Source organism: Temnothorax curvispinosus, unplaced genomic scaffold, assembly GCF_003070985.1.
Source record: "Temnothorax curvispinosus isolate PA1 unplaced genomic scaffold, ASM307098v1 QBEX01017816.1, whole genome shotgun sequence".
Lineage (NCBI taxonomy): Eukaryota > Metazoa > Arthropoda > Insecta > Hymenoptera > Formicidae > Temnothorax > Temnothorax curvispinosus.
Window position 1 is genome coordinate 1,168,246 of NW_020227596.1, and position 12,124 is coordinate 1,180,369.

Genomic DNA, 12,124 nt, shown 5'->3' on the forward strand with positions numbered 1-12,124 from the left:
AACATTTACACAGATACAAATTTAAGATTTTTCTGATTCTTGCCTCGTCTTTGTCCTCAGTATGATCGGTAACGAGCAACAACAGCTAGATTTCTACGAATTGCACATCTGCGTAAAGGATTATTGCTTCGCGAGGGAGGACAGGCTCGTCGGAGTCGCGGTGATGCAACTCAAGGACATCGTCGAGGAGGGCTCGTGCGCATGCTGGCTGTCGCTCGGCAAGCGTATCCAGATGGACGAGACTGGCTACACGATCTTGCGCATCCTATCGCAGCGCAACAACGACGAGATTGCCAAGGAATTCGTGAAGCTGAAGAGTGACATCAGGCAGGAGGCACCGCTACCGAATCCTACTTGAGGAGACACGACGTTGCGTTAATAAGCCGATAGCGAAGCGACTCGAGTACTTCGAGCTTGGAAAGAGCCCGAAGAGGAGAAGAAAGAGAAAGAGAAGAAAAGAGCAGGAAGAGAAGGAGGAGGAGAAGCAGGAGGCCGTCCAAAGGGGGTCAGCATTTTGATGCCTTCGGTGCCACAAGCGAACAAAACCTTTCACGATTCCGTGAGAGAGATGTAATTCGCGCGATTTCACCCGGCGAAAACGATCGCCCCGAACCCTTCCGCCCTTCTTCGCCGAGAGGCACGCAACTCAAGGAGGGACAATCCTAGCGACGGGATTCGATTTACCGTGAAACTTCTTCTCTCCAGCTTCCCTCGCGCCGTGGAGTTCGTAATCGAGCGTAATTCCTCTCCCTTTTTTACGAGACTCTCTCACACACACACACACATACACACAGAGCTTCAACCCCGTCCCTGGACAGCGACGATGCACCGGGAACCACCATCTTCCACAGATCTCGAGATAGGACGACGAGCTAGGTCAACCCCGCGTGGCTCGGCGTTCGTCCTGCGTACTACTACAATAATGAAAAAAGAGCTATTCCTCCCGCCTGGATTTATAGAGAATTAAAATAATCGACAAAGCAGAGCTCGCGATAACGACGACAATGAGTGATGCTCCGGTACTACTATGAGACAAGAGACAGATCGGACTCTTCTTCGTGCGGGTGTCGCAGGCGAGACGCAGGGAGAGATGGAGATACGAAGGAGAGAGTGTTCGCTAGACAAAAAACGCGAAACGTGAAAACAGTGCTGCCAGTACGCAATATATTTGGTAATATTCGTAATGTAAGATAGAACGAGAGATCAACACCGCGAACAAACTCAAGTACAGGTGCTTCGCGCAAAAGGCGACAGAGACTCTCTCGATCGGACGCGCCGCCGTTCGCCGAAAGACTGACTTCGAAATGGAAGAGGACGAAGAGCGAGTCCACGTATGGTGGGGTCCTTGATCGCGACGCGGCTGCATGTGCTGTAAACAAAGGGCGAAGTCGAAAATACACCCGGAATCGTATATATAAAGATTACATACCACGCACGTACGCATAACACTCCATGTACGTTTACACACGTGCGCGCGCAATACGACCGCGTCGTTTTTAGGCCGTTTGTTCGGGAGGATGAGTTTACTGTAGATACGTGAAAACATTGTTGAGACGAAGAAGTTTTTTCTAAATATACAGTTTAAATGTAGCATTGCGTACGACCAAATAGGCACGTCCTGTGACGTCACGTAGCGACGTGCCATTAGTAATAAAAAAAAAAAACAGATAAAAGTTAGTAAGGCATTGTAATTGTAAAGTACGTTCTTATTCGTAAGATTATACCAGAAATGATCGTAAGAGTCTGACTGTTGCTGATGCTGTTGCTGCTGTTGCGAATGAATGATGCCGTGATCCGCCCGAAAGCTTCGAGAGCTACGCGAGAGCAGCGTACCGATTCCAGACCGTTGCCGAGCGAAAGATGTACGAGCGAAACATCCCTTCGCGCCTCCGGAAGTCGCGCATTAACGTAACCAGCGATACGCCCCCGACACGCTGCGAACGCGAATCCTCGGTCTACGAACTGGCGAGCGAACGAGTCTACAAAATTGAACTTTACACTCCTGTAAATAAGTGCTGTCGGTACTCGGATACCCTGGGTACTTTGAATATTATCTGAGTGTGACCGATTACTGGATATTATCAAAGTTAGGTAATACCCGAGCTATTCGAGTAATGTATCCGTGAACTTCGACGGCTACTTGTAATCTTGTAGCGCGCGCGCAAGTAATTATATCGTAGCTTTTGATTCTCTCTCTTTAGCTATCGCTGTTTTTTTACGCCTATCTCGGAATGTGACGTGAGGCACTGGACGTTAAAGCTACTGTTATTAGTATAACTACCTCTACCGTCTATTAGCTTCATCCGCATCTTGTACATCTTACCTCGTGTGCATAGCGGACGTTCGCCCGTCCGTAGAAACGCATCCACCGCGTTTTCGCCGATCTCTTTTTATCAGGAACACGTATCGCGCCGAAAAGGTGGGTAGAGAGAACCCCTCTTCGCTATCATCCGCTACGATCGCACGAAGCTTCGGTCGGATCCCTCCGTGAGAGAAACTCGAAGGCACGCGACCTCGTATCCGATGAATCCAGTCATCGTCCAGCCCAGGGCTGCAGAGTCGGGCGGGGCAAGTACAACACAACTCCGGAGATTACGCTATTATATTCAAAAGTTTCTACTACGTAGTACGTCTAGATTATACTTACGTATTGTGTATAGTGTCTAAAACTGCTGATGTAGCTGCGAGCGCGGGATTTTCGATCGGCAGATAGAGAAAAAGAGAGACGAGAGCCATCTAAATAATGAACGTCCGATTATCTCATTGTCAGCTGCAGGTGCTTACCAAATTTGAGTACACGTCGAAGCATTAGGCCGTGAATTAAAGAATTCCACATAACAGTGATCGAGCTCGCCTCTTTAAGAATCTGAGAGAATTAATCTTAACATTAAGAAATATAAAGTAACTTTAATCGATTATAAATTAATAATTTATATTCGCTAAGTTTAGATTAATTTGTTTAAGTATTTTTTAAAAGAAAAGTGGGACAGATTGTTACGGTATCGAATTCTTCAAAATATCTTTAGCCAATGATATAAGATGTTCGAAATTGTATTACAATTCTGTTGGAAGTTTTTTTTAACTTCAATTCGGTGACCGATTTACGAAGCACCTGCATCTGCATATGTCGTTGACGGTTATCGGGAAAATTCAAGCTGATAGGAAAGAAAAACACGGGTCCGCGATCTCGCCACCATCTTCATTTATAAAAGTGTCTATTTTCTCCGCTGCCTAACACTAAGTACATTACTTAATACGAAAGGGCTGGCGAATTCGGCACTCAGATCGGCCACGTCGACGGGGCAGCACACCCAGACGATTACTTCGGCACTCGTTCCCCCCCGATCGCAGATCCACCCGCAACCACCCGCGACCGTCGACGGGGTCGGCCGCCAATTTTTCCTCCTACTCTCCGCTTCGATTAATATCTTGTAAGCTTAATGAAAATATCTCGTGTATTCTGTGATAATTACCCCTTAAAGAGGACATTGACACGCTACACCTTACACGCACAAGAAACATATACACGTACACGTACGAGGCAAGACCTGCAGACGGAGTTCGTGTACCTGCGCGGAAAATGGAAATTGTACAGAAAAATTGGAAACAGATAACAAAGATAGATGACTACGACATTACACCGATCCTAAACATAGCAACAGTATTTTTCTTCTTTAAATACATTCCCATATTTCTATTCTCTGTAAACGTCCGAGGAGTCTCGTCGCAATAATGAGAGTAAAAGAAAGAGAGATTATATATATATATATATATTACGTACAGAGTGATCCAGATTCGCCTCCACTTCCCTTCATCTATCGATTCTGTGGCCAATTCGCAGTTGATTTCTCCTTAACGAAAGTTTTATCCTTTTTCACAACTTTCTAATGTTAAATACGTCTAAGCCGTAAATAAAAATACCGTGAAAGTAAAATTTCCTTCGAATTAAATAAAGAAGGTCCGTCATCTCTACTGCTCGTTGAAATTCTTAGACTTTTTATCACGTTACAGTTTAAAACTTATCGCTGCCTTGACACTTTTCGTTTAAGGAAGAATACTCGAAATTGATCGGAGAATCCGTAGATGGGCGAAACTTGGAACATCCTGTGTACCGCATTGACAAATCGTAACTCTTCAGCCACGATATTACCAGCTGCAAGGAGATATTGACGCGAAATTACAGGACGCAAAAGTATGTAGTGTATAACGACAAAAATTCGGAAATTCAGTGAACGATTACACATGACACGGTGCTGATAAAAAAGAATCCACTCGAAAAAGTAAAGCTCTGAAATAAATTACGTAATTTACGATTAAACCATATATGTTTAGTTTAGCATATACTATAATTTTACGAGTTTTTAAGCCTTACCTAAAACATATTTTTCATAGTTTTACATCACTCTTAGTCCTCTCTGAGTGAAATAAATACAATTACAATTTTAAATAAATAAGTTTATGATTAATTTTTTGGAATGATTCTGAATCATCTCTAAATCGATCCATCATTGCTTCACAGTTCCTTTCAAGCGTAAAAAAAATATTCAAAGTAAAGTATCTCGGATTATCTCTCGTTTGTATCGAAGGGAAATCCCCAAGGGATCGCCGCAAACTTTTGCGTCCGGTCGCCGATGAAAGTGTAGAGAATCACGATCAGAAATTCAAGGCAGACTCCAGACCGCTAAGTAAGCGAGATATACATTTTTTTAGCAGGGGGAAGAGAGAGAGAGATCACGTAACAAAGGGAAACTAAGGAGAAAAAAAAAGATATACACAACTGTTGACAATACTATGCTTGAGAATCGTATTGACACATATGTAATGTACCTAATAAATATATAAAACAAGACGGGATGTTTGTGTTTCGTAAGTAAAAGCGTATTAAGAGTAAACTCGTAATAGGGCGCGAGAGGAGGCACGATGAAAACTCGCGCGAAAACGCGGAACGCGTAACTTTTGCGCGTATCACCAGCGTGATTTATTAGGTAATTACGACTAACGAGCGAGAAGAGAAGAAGCAAGCTTCGTCGTCCCACGGAAAGCGCCGTTATTGTCGAGAAAATTTTTCGAGCAAGGGAGAATGGAAACGAAAGAGGGAGAGAGATTTCGATGACACGTCGCCGTTACGCAGGCCGCGAGCGTGCAAAGATGACCCAAAGCAATTGTATCCGAGTATGAAACACGCACATTCAACACAAAGAGGATTTATCTGCGTAGAATCCTAGAGTACCGAATCTTCATCGATAATTAACGTTTCGTTTGTTCACTCGCGCCGACGCGTTGTTCTCCAGCGAACCGGACGCACATATATGTAAATAATGCCATATACAACACAAAATACACATCGCATACACACAAACACACACTCACACACCCACATTCGTGCGGAATAGCGCTTGTGTGACTCCACATAGTCCACATTCACACGATCGAAGCTCCGAACGCACGCGCCGTCGTTACGCTTCTCATCTCTGAAAAACGGATCATTGTCATCGTCGATCATTATCATCATCGTCGCGGACAAATTACCAGTATTGTCCCACTGATCGATTCGCTCGATTCGACGACAATCCGTCGTATCGGACGGCGATCGTGCGGCTCGGGCAAGCGCGCGTTGCCTCTCCTGACAATCCTGACAATCCTGGTGACATCAATGCATAGTGAGACGCGATTTTCACGGAGGATGTCGGCTCGCATCAATCGCACCGTTCAACTAGATATTAGAGATCCATATATACAGTACGACTTGCCTCGTTTTAAGGATATATCGCGCATCATCCATTAAATATCGTGCCGCACGTAGTTAGCGAATAAAAAAAGTTAAAGATATATAAAATCTCTTCCTTGGGTTATAAGAAAATTCTATTTCGTATACGTTGAGGAGCTGTCGATTCTAACGATGAATTCGTTAACCGTTTTCGTGTTAATGCTAAACGTGAGAGATCCTAGCTGTCGTATGGCCAATGTCGAGGTCCGTGTTCTGACGGCGTATATTCAGCGTAAGTACGATTGTCTGAGACTCTCTCGCGTCATGTTGACGTTAAAAAGGCGACCTTCGTGTGTGTATTAGACAAATAAAAATTAAAACTCGGGCAACTGTATTTCCAAGCGCTGATTGCGCCGCGAGAACACGGTCCCGCCTGTTTATTATTTACATTTATATATTCAATGAGTTCGTATACATATATTTAGAGAGTAATCGAGTGTAGGTATATACGGTTGGATTCCAGAGAGAAGTGTGGTACATAATGTGGAATCAGAGCGAGAGAGAGAGAGAGAGAGAGAGAGAGAGAGAGAGAGAGAGAGAGGCTAATGCCCGAGTGATTAGTTAGGTAATAATGGGGAAACATTGTAGTCGAATGGACGAGGGAGATAGAGAAAAGAGACGATCGAGAGAGGGACCTATTAGAGTTATATATCATCGTTGAATCTCATCGCACATGCATACACACACACCACGTGCCATATCATCGCATTATTATATCAGAGAGAGACAGAGTTTAAATACTATTAATTTTAAGTCGTAGCTAGATATACAGTTGTATACATATGGCGTATACATATACGGCGTGACGGAATCACGCGGGGTGGAAATCCGGCACGTGTACAGCATTCGTTTGACTAACTGTGATTTGTTGCTGGTCTTTATTCGAGTAATAAAACGTTGATACACGCTGTATATGATACATATACAGTGTGACAAGGGGGTGAGTGAATGAAGACATCGAGATAAAAAAAGATATTCAAAAATATACGAAGATACTCGTCTTCTAAAAAATCTAAAAACGTTCGAATTTCAAAGCGAACGCTATAAATAATTGTCTCGAAAGATGATAAATAAACGCGTTTTTTCTTCCTTATTCATTCGCCTCTTCAATAATATTCTCTATTGCGTAAGCGAACGCAATATAACGAAATAGAATTCTTGTTACTCGGATATCGACCGACATTATTTGCTCGCGCGATCACAATTATTTCGGCCCGGTCGGAGACCTCGAGGTTTCCGACTCGGCGGGAGACGAGGGAGAGATCGTTAGTGCGAACCTTGTTCATTCAATCGTCGTCATCATCATCGTCATGATAGCGAGTCACACTCGCGTCGTTACGTCGACACCGAACGAAGCGTCTGTTCGCCGTTGCCCAACCGAAAAACACCCTCTGTAATCTAATTTTTCTTTTCTTTTTCGCATCGACAGTACACACGCACGTGTAAGATATTATCGCATCTCGATCGTGTAATCACAGAATATATTGCACATACGACTGCACATATTATATACATATTTACAAGTGTGTATATACATTATATATACATATACATATACATGGTCATGATCGCGATCCGTGTTGCTGTCTCACCCGCTCGATCGAAAAATAATTATTCTGAACCATCATCACTTTCACTTTATCTTTCCTCGAGTGATTTGAATCTATTCTAAAACATATCTAAAACTCAGAGAAAAACGTACTTTTCCGCCCATTTTCACCACACAAATTATATTTTAAGAGTCATATTATATTATTATACAGGATGTCCCTTCTCATGCTAAGCGCGTTTCCTTTAAACTGCAAATTTCTCAATCAAGCTAAAATTTATTTTGTTTTTACAAAAGCAATCTAGTTTTTACAAGGAACTGAAAATCAAGGAGATAATACATTTCTTGTGTTCTTCATATTTTTCAATTAATTATAAGTAGTTTTGCTTGAATAAGATTTTAATTTAAAACTTACGAAAATATATGACGTTGAGGGTATTGAAGGGTTACGATATATTTGCTGAAGAAAAAGAACTCGAAATTAAAAGGTTCTTTGGGCAAAGAGCATGCAGTTCGGAGAAATTATGCTTAAGGAAAGATATCTTGTTGCAAATATACACAGACTGTTTATCGTTGTATTATAAATTGTCTATATCAGCTTTGTTGCAAATGCTATTTCACCGAACATCTAGAAGAAACGTGGGAAATATCTCGAGAAGAAATCCCGAGAGACAGCCACGGAGCGGTGATTTTCCGAATGTTCATTATCCCATCAAAATTACCCCCTCCCCCTATAAAAATTTCAATGTTCCAACATGTTTTTGCCTCCATGTGTTACAATGCGCTGTGCCGTGTTTTTTCTGACTGTCATTCTCTTCTTTTGTCTCACACAAGTAAACGTATGTGCAGGTAATAAAACGGCTTGAGCGAGAAGTAAAGCGGATGAGAGAATGTTTCCACAGCCCAATTCGTTTTCAGAACGATTTTTGCCTGAGGAAACACTCTTCGAAAAGGGACGGAATAGCTTGTCACTTCTTATTTTCCATTTTTCAGGTACGCTTTTGTTGTGACAAAAGTGTAATAGAAAAGTGAAAACAGAAAATAGACGTATTCCGATCTTCTTGGGATAATTGTACATAAAAGGGGAAAAATATCGTTGTGAAGTGTTTCAATATACACGTTTCGTTTCCATCGTGTTAGCATATTAAAAACGACAGACGGAGACAGAGAGAGAGAGAGAGAGAGACGGCCGCTGAACTTTACGACTACTTTATTGCGTTGCGTTACTTCGTCGTATATACTTCCGCATTGTAAATGTTTTTAAAAAAATATCACGTTGCCTATGGTAAAGTTGTTCGCATCGCGAGGAGGAATCGTAGCGGCTGCATCTTGCTCGGTATCCGAAGATCTTCGAAAAATCTCGTCGAATTTTGTAGAGACGATTCTATCAACGTTATTCAATTCTCTGTAATAGCAAGTGATTGTTTCGTTTTAGATAATAGCGTAGTACGTAGAACAATATGCATAGTATAATGGACGTAATTTAGTTAATTATAAGAAAAGCCTGTTATAACTCAAGGTTGGTAGAATCAATCCGGAAACGCGAGAACGAGTCTTTATAAACACTCGGGCGATCAGGCAGCCGCTATCGTGCCTCTAGCGAGTCTGTAAAGTATCGAAGTTTTTACGGTTGGCGTCCTAAGAACAAAGTAAACGAGTCACACGTTCGATATGACAATTCCTTTAATTTCGCAACTTCCTTACCCGCGGTCCGTTTTCGCGCACTTCTCTCGTTCCTCGTTTTGCGATCAACGTACCATATCCGAAGGGTGCTCTTAAAAAAAAAAATGGAATATAGCGAGAGGGAAAGTGAAAGTGAAACCTTGCGATGTATCAAGACGGTGCGTACCGTTTGAGCGAGGGGGTAGAAAAGGATGGCTTTCTTATTGGGATAAGCTGCCTCAGGGGAAGGTAAATCCAGGGACTCTAATAAACTTATCCGAAACTACTTGCCTCTGAAATTATTCCATCTGTCGCCGGGGCCATGTGACCCTCCTTTTATTCCATCGGATTCCATCCTTTGCAGAGAGAAGCCTGGAGAGAAGCCATCCCGGTCTTTTTCACGGGACCGTTCGAAAGCTCCTGTACATTAGCGCCAGTATATCCATTTTCGAAATTGAATTGGTACTCTTCCACTAACTAGGGGCGATCCGGCCACTAGTTAAGTAGTTAAGAAAATGCAACACGTGCATGGAAAGTGCCCCATTACGCACGCTACGCGTGTGTGATAGACCACTTTCCAGGCACTTGCAACATAAAATAGGGTGTGTAAGCCGTGCGTAAAGATGAAAATTCCCGGGTGCGGAGTTTACGCACGAGCCGAAGGCGGATACGATTCTAATCATAACACACCGTAAATGATCATGTATAGAAGAAAAACTGACGCATATACTTGTACATACATTAGCCCCGTGTTTCTTTTTTACTGGCAGTGCTGAAAATATATAGTTTGCGTTACGTAACTATAGACTTTCAGTACTGGCAGTGAATAAAGGAACACAGCCTATATTGTAACACACTTTAACCGTAACACTCTGACTTCGAATAATCGCTTTTTTTGGATGTTCATGCAAGCATTAGTTAAATAATATTGTAATATGTATCATATATTACATTTCGGAGATGTAGCACGGACGCGCACCAAAATGATGTTTTATCGATAGGTCGGAAAATGAACGTGGCTACGTAGTATACCAATTTCGAAAATGGATGTACTGGCGGTAGTGTACAGGGGCTTTCGACAGTCCCACGAAAAAGGCCGGGAAAAAGAACTCTCTCAGGCTTCTCTCTGCCTTTGTAATATTTTTCATGTAAAGTAACCAGATTATTAAATTAAAAAATTCGCAACCTGAAACACTTTAGAATATCACGATTTTAACCCCCCCCTTCCCCCTACGTCGAACCGTTAAGATTGCACAAGAATATTTTTTGTGAGTAAAATATTAGAATTGTTTTTTCGCAAATATCAAGTTACCTTTCGATTTTGTGTCGCCCTACAAACAAAAACTGAAAATTTAATAATCAATATAATAATTATTGGTATTTCTCAAGGGAAACACCCGAAACACTGAAGCATAAAAAATCTCCCTCGATGGTATTGTACTATTTCAAATCATAACTGTCGCAGGAAATTGATTTATTTAAGCAATAATATTGCGGCATCAAGTATATAAAAAGGATTTTGTTTGTAAGGTTCTTTACAGTTTCTTAAAACCTAATTTAAAACACAAGCAACATTATTATAAATTAATGTAACATTTATTTCTACATCTTCCTCTGGGAACGCATATTCATACATATTCACTACAATTGTACAATTGGAGTTAACGAAGTTCCCTTAACCTCGGATCCAGACTAGACACAGGCTTTAGGCGGCTTGATAAACTCCCTGCATTCCTTTGCGAACTCAATTTCTCTCTGTAACAATAAACAACAAATCGTGACTTGGTCGCTAATGCCGGAAGCACTTAAATGACTAACACGGCGATTTCATCTGACAATTAATATCGACAGATTTTAATTTCAAATGAAATAATCCTGAAGTTTTTGACTTAAATCGACTAAACTCCGGCGAAGAGTGACGTGAACTTAGGAGCTTCAGATTACAACAATCGCAAAGGTTACCTTCAGCCTGTCCTTGTCTGGTATTCTGGGATATGGACCGAACAGATCTCTCTGCCCATACCACCAATCGGTGGCTATCATCACATTCAAGTGTACCATAAGACCTATATTTGCAACACAGCCCACCATTCGCAGCATCTCGAAGCAGGTTTCGAAGAATCACGAGATAATTTTATTATTTTGCCATCAGATCAAGACGTAACAACACAGCAGGCTCCTACCAGCTCCTACGTTACGTCAAGGTGGCAGTGATGCCAACGCGACTGCGGTTCGTTCGAAAAATCCCTAGCTAGGAGATATTTAACAAATTTTACGTAATTTGCTAGAATCTAAAAAAAAATTTACGAAAAATTGCTTCGTCGCATAAAAAAAATCGATTTCGCTGATATTTTCATGATTTTAATATCGAAACATCGTCTTTTAATATTAATCAATATTAATGGCTAACTTCGCGTTCAACGTTCGCGCGAGAGCAGCAGCCCAGTCACGCGCGCCGAATAAACTCCGCAGCTGTGAGCGTGCATTTGTTCTTCTCCGCCATCAGATCTCGTTATTAACGCAGCATCTCACTGTGCGACGAAGTAATTAAACAAACGTTATCGGGTGTTTGTGCGAGGGGGAATATTCCGCGGCGAGAAACACGAGAAATCCCGCGCCGGATTCTCTCGTGCAAACGCGCCGTTACGACGACGGTGAGCGCCGCGAAGTCGGCGAGGAGAGCTAGGTCGGCGGCGCGCCGACAGGTGGCGGCGCCGGTACGCGTCGCGGGACGGGAAAAGCCGGCGGGCAGGGGCAGTCGATCGTTGGCCGTCACCGCGCGAGGACGGCGAGGTCGTCCTTGGTCCCGACTGTCGGCGTTATCCGGTTGCGCGCGACGCGATTGGTCGACGGCTCTTCCGTTCAAGCCCCGCCTACCAGGTGGCCGTTCGAAAGTGTGTAGTCGTGTTTCCTTGCGCCGAAACGACGGGCGCTGCTCACCTCACCATCCAACCGGACCTACGACGAGGTTCGATCATCGCCGAAGGAAAAATTCCAAGATGAGTCGTGTCGGCGCGGTAATATGCGACGGTTGAGAGAGAGCCGTCGCCGAGCAGGTGGGAAATCGCGAGCGGGCACGGGGGTGGTTCGCCGTTAACGTCCACGTCCACGGGGTGCTGCGGTATATCGGGTCTGGGTGGGGGGGG

The 12,124-nt window shown here is 43.0% G+C and overlaps 2 protein-coding genes across 7 annotated transcripts in view; one reads left to right on the forward strand and one right to left on the reverse strand.

Moving 5' to 3' along the window:
* The window catches only part of LOC112467808, a 64,627-nt gene extending 55,363 nt beyond the window's left edge, over positions 1–9,264 (forward strand). For all 6 annotated transcript variants that reach the window (XM_025036631.1, XM_025036637.1, XM_025036635.1 and 3 more), the window contains one exon: positions 61–9,264. In XM_025036631.1, coding sequence (XP_024892399.1) covers positions 61–358 — 298 coding nt within the window. In that variant the 3' untranslated portion in view covers positions 359–9,264. The remainder of the gene's footprint in view (positions 1–60) is intronic.
* Positions 9,265–10,552: 1,288 nt separating this feature from the next.
* LOC112467812 lies at positions 10,553–11,177 on the reverse strand. The gene is made up of 2 exons (XM_025036644.1): positions 10,941–11,177; positions 10,553–10,733 (listed from the first exon to the last, which is right to left on the reverse strand). Exons 1-2 carry the CDS (start codon positions 11,076–11,078, stop codon positions 10,671–10,673), a joined length of 201 nt encoding a protein of 66 aa, XP_024892412.1. The 5' UTR covers positions 11,079–11,177; the 3' UTR covers positions 10,553–10,670.
* Between the last annotated feature and the right edge of the window lie 947 nt (positions 11,178–12,124).

Bases quoted from the DNA above. Each gene is read 5' to 3' on its own strand.
- LOC112467812 (XM_025036644.1), bottom strand. From the start codon at position 11,078: ATGCTGCGAATGGTGGGCTGTGTTGCAAATATAGGTCTTATGGTACAC. The intron at 10,734-10,940 runs GTAACCTTTGCG...TTATTGTTACAG, and splicing joins CAGACAAGGACAGGCTGAAG to AGAGAAATTGAGTTCGCAAA.